We start from the raw sequence: 8,288 nt of genomic DNA on the forward strand, positions 1-8,288 counted from the left end.
TGGTTATTTATCCCTCCACCATGGGGAAAAGTTCCTTTCCGTCTACGCTATCTATGCCCCTCATAATTTTGTACACCTCAACCATGTCCCCCCTCAATTTTCTCTGCTCCAGGGCAAATAACCCCAGTCTATCCAATCTCTCACAACTAAAACTCAGGCCCAGGCAACATCCTGGTAAATCTCCTCCGCACTCTCTCTAGCCCTATGTTATCGGGGGTAGGCAGGAATGTGGGGTTGAGATTACAATCAGCCCAGACGGGCTGAGTGACCTGCTCCTGGTTCTAATCGGCATGTTCGTATGTTCGCCTCTCATCCTTTGGAGCTCTAGGGAATATGGGCACAGTTTCTACTATCTTTCTTCATGGGATACCCCCTCCATCCCACGAACAAGTCTGGTGAACACTCATTGCACTCCATCTGCGGAATAACATTCTTCCTCAATTCAGGGGGACAAAACTACACCCATTACTCCAGGTGTGGTCCAACCAAGGTTCTATATCATTGAGCAAGTGAAGCAAGAGGTGACTACACATGCTCATACTATTCATACTCATTCTTCACCATAAGCAGAGGGTGTCGAAAAATAGTTGATGTAAAGTTCAATTTTAATGTCAGGAAAATAAAAACTGAGAGTAGTGAGATTGTGGAACTCTTCACATGGAGTCTGGCTGTAGGAATACTTGTATATGTGGATACACTGGCAGACAAGGGAGAAGGGAGGAAACTCTTGGAATGATAATTGCAGATGCAGAAATTTGGAAGAAGGCTCAAGTGGAACAGAAAGGGAGGAGAATCAATGGGCTGGTCCAAGTAGTTGGACCGTGCCGTACCACCTGTCCCTCGTGGGAAAAAAATGTATGCAGAGAAACACCTTTGACCACGAGTCCATCAGGCAGTGGTCGGCACGTAATGTCTTCAAGGCCCTGAGGGAAAAGGAGATGGAGAATCCTGTCGGATGGTTCCCAGAGCAGACTGTCAAAGTCGTTTGGCAGAATGCCTCATCGCCAGAACTTTGCAATAGGCACCAAGATGTAGCTTGGCTGGCGGTGAGAAAGGCCCTCCCTGTCAGATCCTTCCTACACGCCAGGATCATCAACTCGGTGATAGACGCTCTTTGGTCTAGCCTGAAACTTGTTGGTCTTCCAGCGCAAAGAGTTGACCCTGACCAAGTGTTGCAGACTGGCACATTCCAAGGTCCAGGACTACGTGCTGAGGGACGCACTAAAGCTTGGGGCAGCTGCCGCAAATATGCAATGGGTAAAGGTCGCTGTCTAAGACCTTCCTGCCATAGTGCGCCGAGGGGCTGGGAATTGTGTAGGACCCCTCAGGCTGTACGGTTCACAATGAATGTGTGCATTGAATACTAATTGTATCATAATTGTATTGAAGCACCTCAGAGTGCAACATGATGTATGTGGTTAACTCTAATACCATTGACTGATTGTCTGTAATGAGCATATTGAAATGACTGTAATATTCATTGATTGTATTGAAGCACCTCCTGATCCTTGTGCAAAAATTGAATTTGATTGTGCTTTTTGTGATGGCGATTGAGAAATGCTGTGTAATGTTCTTCCAGGTATTTTATCAATAAAGTATATTTTTCAAAAAAGAAACATGAATGGGCTGGTTGTGCCGATTGATTTGTTTCAACGGCGTGTGTCCCATGTAATCCGAACGGAATGAAAAAGTGGCGCTCATGGACTCCAAAGGTGGAATTGATTGAAGTGGCTGAGGGCGCCAGAATTTCCTGCAGGCTGCTAAAAACACAAACAACGGAAGCGGTCAATCCGACTGGTGCCAGAGCTTGGGGCTGTGTGTGTGTGTAAAAAAAAAATCAATGAATGCAATTGGGTGTCTAAAAGAACCAATCATAGATGCACAGAACATCACAGGGTGACATCATTGTTTCTTGGCCAATCATAAAGATCGCCTTAACCCATCCCTCATTAGCATACCGCTCTAGGGTTGCCTATAAAAGGAGAGCTCAGATGGGGTTAAGTGCTTATTCTGCGTTGCGCGTTGAGAGTGATAATGGCTGATGAGAAAAAGGCAACAGGAGCGGCCAAGAAGGGCGCGAAAAAAATCATCAAAAAGACGCCGCCCAAGAGCGGCAAGAAGAGGAAGAGGTCCAGGAAGGAGAGTTACTCCATCTACATCTACAAGGTGATGAAGCAGGTCCACCCGGACACCGGCATCTCCTCCAAGGCCATGAGCATTATGAACTCGTTCGTCAACGACATCTTCGAGCGCATCGCCGGCGAGGCTTCCCGCCTGGCCCACTACAACAAGCGCAGCACCATCAGCTCCCGGGAGATCCAGACCGCCGTGCGCCTGCTGCTGCCCGGGGAACTGGCCAAGCACGCCGTGTCGGAGGGCACCAAGGCGGTGACAAAGTACACCAGTTCCAAGTAGAAACACGGACAATGCACTGAGAAATAAGTAATGAACCCAACGGCTCTTTTAAGAGCCACTCACGCCATCTCTGAACAAGCTATGCCTTCATACACCAAGTGTGCTGTGGATATCAGATATCTTAATTGTTACAATCTGCTCCAATCAGCAGTTAAGGGTATTATAATTTTATAGTGTGATCTTAGCGTCTAGTTAATAACTGCCTTAATTCCTGTCCACTGATCTCTTGCGTGCCTTGCCTCGCAAGAGATTCTCCACCCCTTCATGTGCTGTAAGAGCGTCACCTTTCAGCTCTAGTTTCACCTGGATCAGGTTATCTGCAAGTCCCGTCGGCTTGGGTCCCTCAATCCCTAAATGTTCGCCGATTGACCTATAAAGTCGCCACCTTGCATTCGGCTCCATCGATCTGTTGTTGTTGCCTGTGATCTGAAGCAACATGTAACCTGGAATCCCCGTTGTTCTGATTCCAAATTAGTCGTTCGGTGGTACAGGGCTGGAATCTCGCTTAGAAAAAAGGACAGATTAGACATCTCTACCTTTTTTATTCCAGCAATACTCAGTTTTTTTAAAAAAAAACCTTGGAAAAGAGATTGCAGAAAAAAAAAGATTCGTGGCCATGGCGTTGTTTATGTATTTAGTTTGGAACCTTTGGGACTGTTCTCCTTGGGGAAGCGCAGGCTGAGTGGAGATTTGAAAGAGGATTTCGAAGTCACCAGGGAGAATACTGTTCCCGAAACGCGAGAGACCGCATTTTTTTAAATAGTCGGCCGATTTAACTATGGCGACACGACGGAACGAGCTGCGAGTGGCTGTGATCTGCAAAGCGCTGACTGAGAGTGCGGGTCACGCAAAGCATTCAAGAGGGAATTAGATTATTTTCTGAAAAAAATAAATCAGAAGGATGTGATTGCATTGGAGAGGGTGCAGCAGGGATTCACCAGGATGTTGCCTGAGCCTTTCAGCTATGAAGAGAGACTGGATAGGCTGGGGTTGGTTTCCTTAGAGCAGAGAAGCCTGAGGGGGGACCTGATTGAGGTGTACAAAATTATGAGGGGCACAGAGGAAGAAACTTTGACACCTCCGCTAAGGGGGTAATAACTAGGAAGGAAGGAGGGAGGGAGGGTGGAGGGGGGGGACGACATATATTTAAGGGAAGGGGCAGGAGCTTTAGAGGGGATTTGAGGATCTCTTTTCCTCCCCCAGACGTTGATTAGAATCTGGAACACACTTTTCGAGGGTTTGGTAGAGGCAGGAACCCTCACAACAATTAAAACGTATTTAGATGAGCACCTGAAACTCCGTAGCATACAGGGCTGTGAGACCAGCGCTGGCAACTGGGATTTGAACAGATAGGTAGGCAGAACTCGGATTCACCTAGTTCTGTTGAAGGGTAATGAGGATTCGAAACGTCAACTCTTTTCTTCTCCGCCGATGCTGCCAGACCTGCTGAGTTTTTTCCAGGTAATTGTTTTTTGATGAGAATGGATAGGTGCTTGATGGCTGGCACGGTCAGGATGGGCGTGTTTCTGCGCTGTATCACCCTACCAGGACGTGCAGGATCAAGGGGTGGAGGGGGTGGGAGAAATTCAGGGCAATTGGCGAGTTGCTCATTGGGAGAGCCGGAGCGGCTTAGAGGGGCTGAATGGCCGAGCAGAGACTGTTCTGTGGAATAAACACGCTGCCCTCCGGAATCGCTGACTGAGATTTTCCAGCACCCTTTTGCACATTCATTTCAAATTTCCAATCGACCCCACTTTTTTTTTGTTTTACCCCGAATACGTTCCCGTCTGTAAAGCCAAATGAAAATCAATAGGGAGGGGAGGGGAGGGGCTGCAAATCTGACGCTGGGATTCCTTCCATTGGACCCGTGGCGGCGTTTTATTGGTGAGTTGAGCCGTTCCCTGATTGGTGCCACGAACAGCATGATATCACGCTATACAAAAAGTGACCAATCACCATAACCCGCACCAGCCATTCCCTCATCGGGTATAAGAAGGGGGTGAAAGCGGGTGGGCATCGGCGTTGTCTGTTAACATATTTTCCATTGTAATCGGTTTGCTACTATGTCTGGAAGAGGTAAGAGCGGCGGCAAAGTTCGCTCCAAGGCCAAGTCTCGCTCCTCCCGGGCCGGACTGCAGTTCCCGGTGGGCCGCGTTCACAGGCTGCTAAGGAAGGGTAACTACGCTGAGCGTGTGGGTGCCGGAGCCCCGGTCTACCTGGCCGCCGTGCTGGAGTACCTGACGGCTGAAATCCTCGAGCTGGCCGGCAACGCGGCCCGGGACAACAAGAAGACCCGCATCATCCCCAGGCACCTGCAGTTGGCCGTCCGCAACGACGAGGAGCTGAACAAGCTGCTGGGAGGGGTGACCATCGCTCAGGGCGGGGTGCTGCCTAATATCCAGGCCGTGCTATTGCCCAAGAAGTCCGGCGCCTCTGCAGCCGCCAAGACCAAGTGAAGCGACCATTCTTTGAACTGAGAACCCAAAGGCTCTTTTCAGAGCCACTCACTTAATCGGTGAAAGGGCTGTTTTTATTTACCTTGTTGAATTTTAATATTTCCATGCTGTTGGCGTTACCTGCTGTCTCTTAACGAGCAAGGAGTGCCGGTTACTTAGCCTCCACGGGTCGCAAGTGGTGATTGGGTGCGCTTAAGCTTTACTTACAAAGCTACGTTTAAAATCGGAAGATGACTCTCGGAAGCTCTGTTAGGGCTACACTTTGGGGCCTGTAATTAAGACACAGCCTCGTACTTGTCTCGGGTTCGATGACTGGACCCACCTTTAGATCTAAGCTGTGGCTAGATGGTGACGGCTTTCGGAAATCTGACCGGTAGATCATCCAAAACTAAGATCGTTCATTTTCTTTTTCCTTTTGCATTATTCACTCGTTCGTGGTTTGCGGGCTTCCCGTTGGGTAGGCTGCAGCCCCCGGTGTTGTCGGTCTACCCACGGTCCTGTTCGGGAGAGAGTTCCAGGAATCGCACAGCGCTTCCGTGACACGGGGAGGTCAGGTATTTGCAATATCACAAAAAGCAGGAGCAGATAAAATACTCCGAAGAAGGCTTATGCGGAATGGGAAAGGTTAACTCTGTCTTTCCCTCCACAGATGCTGTTAGACCGGAGCTTTTCCCAGCATTTTCTGCTTTTGCTTTCAGAGAGTTGCAATGCTTGCCTCGTGATGTTTCCCTGCAATAGTATTTATTGTGTACGAGTATAGTATTAATACATTAAGTTTCAGATTGACAGGGACGTTTAAGAATCCACAGTGACATTGATGATAAACCTGACAGCTGCAGAGAGAGAGAGAAATATCGAGAGACGAGCCAGCGGCTTGAGGTCTGAAGGCTTGCGACAGTTTCTGGCAGGGCTAAGGAAGACACGTGATTGGTTAGTTTAGAGAGCGAATCAGAAAGAGCCAGGATTTGACATGTTTGTAAATCAGCCAATCAGTCACACCGCCTTCGCCCATTCTTCATTAGCATGGTACCCCCGGGGTGCCTATAAAATGCCAGCTCTGGGCGCCCTTTGGGTTATTTTTTTGTTGTTCTGAAGGTTAAAGTGGTAATGGCGGAGGACAAGAAAGCAGGAGCTGGCAAGAAGGGCGCCAAGAAAATCATTAAGAAGGTCCCTCCCAAGGGCGGCAAGAAGAGGAAGAAGGCCAGGAAGGAGAGCTACTCCATCTACATCTACAAGGTGATGAAGCAGGTCCACCCGGACACCGGCATCTCCTCCCGGGCCATGAGCATCATGAACTCGTTCGTCAACGACATCTTCGAGCGCATCGCTGGCGAGGCTTCCCGCCTGGCCCACTACAACAAGCGGCAGACCATCAGCTCCCGGGAGATCCAGACCGCCGTGCGCCTGCTGCTGCCCGGGGAACTGGCCAAGCACGCCGTGTCGGAGGGCACCAAGGCGGTGACAAAGTACACCAGCTCCAAGTAGAAACACGGACACATTTGCAGAAAAGCATCCCAAAGGCTCTTTTAAGAGCCACTCATATTCTCTCTGACGAGCGATGACTTTTTTTATATAGGTTCCGTTTTGTATTTTCTAAAACAATTAAATTAGTGTTCTCACAATCGTATGCACTCGTCTGTGACCCACTTTTCATTGCATAGTGTTGTCTCTCGTTCACATGCCTGGTACATTAATGACGGGCGTGGATCGGGGGTGGGGGTGGGGGTGGGGGAGAAACGGTTCCCATTGGCGGAAGGTTCCAGAATCAGTGCACAGATTAAAGGTAATTTAAGCTAATACGCACGGCTACAATTAGCAAAAGAGGATTTGAGAAAGAAAACTGCTTTGTTTTCACGCCACGAGTGGCGTGGGAATGCACTGGCTGTGTGACTGTGGTCCGGGGGGTGGGTTCAATCGAGGCGTTCAAGAGGGATGTTGTGAAGGGGCAATCCGCAGGGTTAAGGGGAGAGAAGGCATCAGAATGGCGTGAGGTGAGATGCTCACCCAGAAAGCCGGCGCACCCCTGATTCTATTGCCCTGCTTCTGCACTGTAACATGTTCCGTGAATAGTCGCTCATCATTGATGGCTTTTTTTTTTCCAAATGAAAAATAATATTCTTCCCCTGTCTTGTATTTCCATACTAAGAGCACATATGAGCCCAATGCCTCATCGGTCCCTCACTTACGTCTCTAAATTTCACTTACTTAATTCAAAAAACAAAATCCGAATCATCTCCCAAGCCAATTACACGCAGCGCCCCAGACCTTCAACTCGGCACCTTTCACCAAAAGCCTAAAATCTGGCTTTCGCATTCACGAAAGGCAATCGCATCCGTTCTCTGTGATGTGACATCTTTTTACGAATGCAATGTGCCTCGTTCCAAAATACAATGTACAGGCGGTTTGGAGCCTGCCAGTTAGAAAGCGTTTCCAAAGAATAGCCCTTAAAGTGAAACCGATTATAAATGCGTATCTGGAATTCGTGATGACGTGCAGAAGAATATATAAGGAGGGTTTATTTTCATTGCTTTTTAAAAAAAAGATAGCTTTATATTAAAAACAATTCAATTCATGTAACATTCTAAACAAAGCCTTTGGCAAATATTCTGGCGGGCTTTTCAATTTTGAAATAAAAAACGATCCCGCTTGGTGTCTGATAACAGTGCCTCCGAATTAACTGTCATTAAGGACCCAATGAGACGCAGTGTTATGATCCAACAGTCGGTAAAGCTGATTTATTTAAAAATCCCAGAGGGAAAGATTAAATAACTGTCACGACCTATATTTTTAAGTGGGATGTTTGAGATGCATTCATTCATGCTCCGAATTCAGGAATCAGACCACCAGGGTTTTATGGTTTTATATTAAACTAAATGAAACATTTTATTAGGTTATAACACATTAAGCTAATACACAGGGCAACAAATTGCTACTATCATAGCTTTTAACAAATTCCCAGACTAATCCCCACTAATGCAATATTAACCAAACACCATTTTCACTTGATGAATTCAAAATGAGATTCTTTTCACTTTGGTTTCTGTGGGGCTGGCAGCTTCTGTTCTTACATTGCCTCTGCCCTGCACACACAAAATTGCCCTCTGATATACCTAGCACATCTCATTGAACGTAAATTCTCATTGTATCACCAGCCGCTTTGAACTCCACCTCTTCGAACAAAAACACCCTTTCATAATGCCAATTTTATTAGTCATATTAAGATATTACTTGGTCTCTGCTAGCTAAGTGCCAGATTGCACCTCTGCACCGCCCCCCCCCTCCCTCTTGAATGCTATATTAAAAAAAATGGAAATGCCCTCCACCTCTTACATCTCAGAACCAGTACACATCAAGGCACCCAGACCAGCTGGCTTTAATCCAAGTAAGACACAGCCACAGACTAAACCTCTATTTTTA

The 8,288-nt window shown here is 47.5% G+C and overlaps 3 protein-coding genes across 3 annotated transcripts; all 3 read left to right on the forward strand.

Moving 5' to 3' along the window:
• Positions 1 to 2,027: 2,027 nt before the first annotated feature.
• LOC121274880 (histone H2B type 1-O-like) lies at positions 2,028 to 3,270 on the forward strand. The gene has a single exon (XM_041182269.1). The coding sequence runs from the start codon at positions 2,035 to 2,037 to the stop codon at positions 2,413 to 2,415; it is 381 nt and encodes a 126-aa protein (XP_041038203.1). The 5' UTR covers positions 2,028 to 2,034; the 3' UTR covers positions 2,416 to 3,270.
• Positions 3,271 to 4,351: 1,081 nt separating this feature from the next.
• On the forward strand, positions 4,352 to 4,884 carry LOC121274874 (histone H2AX-like). The gene has a single exon (XM_041182264.1). It carries the CDS (start codon positions 4,479 to 4,481, stop codon positions 4,869 to 4,871), a length of 393 nt encoding a protein of 130 aa, XP_041038198.1. The 5' UTR covers positions 4,352 to 4,478; the 3' UTR covers positions 4,872 to 4,884.
• Positions 4,885 to 5,966: 1,082 nt separating this feature from the next.
• On the forward strand, positions 5,967 to 6,492 carry LOC121274882 (late histone H2B.L4-like). The gene has a single exon (XM_041182272.1). The coding sequence runs from the start codon at positions 5,979 to 5,981 to the stop codon at positions 6,354 to 6,356; it is 378 nt and encodes a 125-aa protein (XP_041038206.1). The 5' UTR covers positions 5,967 to 5,978; the 3' UTR covers positions 6,357 to 6,492.
• The last annotated feature ends 1,796 nt before the right edge of the window (positions 6,493 to 8,288 follow it).

This window comes from Carcharodon carcharias (genome assembly GCF_017639515.1).
Source record: "Carcharodon carcharias isolate sCarCar2 chromosome 39 unlocalized genomic scaffold, sCarCar2.pri SUPER_39_unloc_1, whole genome shotgun sequence".
NCBI lineage: Eukaryota > Metazoa > Chordata > Chondrichthyes > Lamniformes > Lamnidae > Carcharodon > Carcharodon carcharias.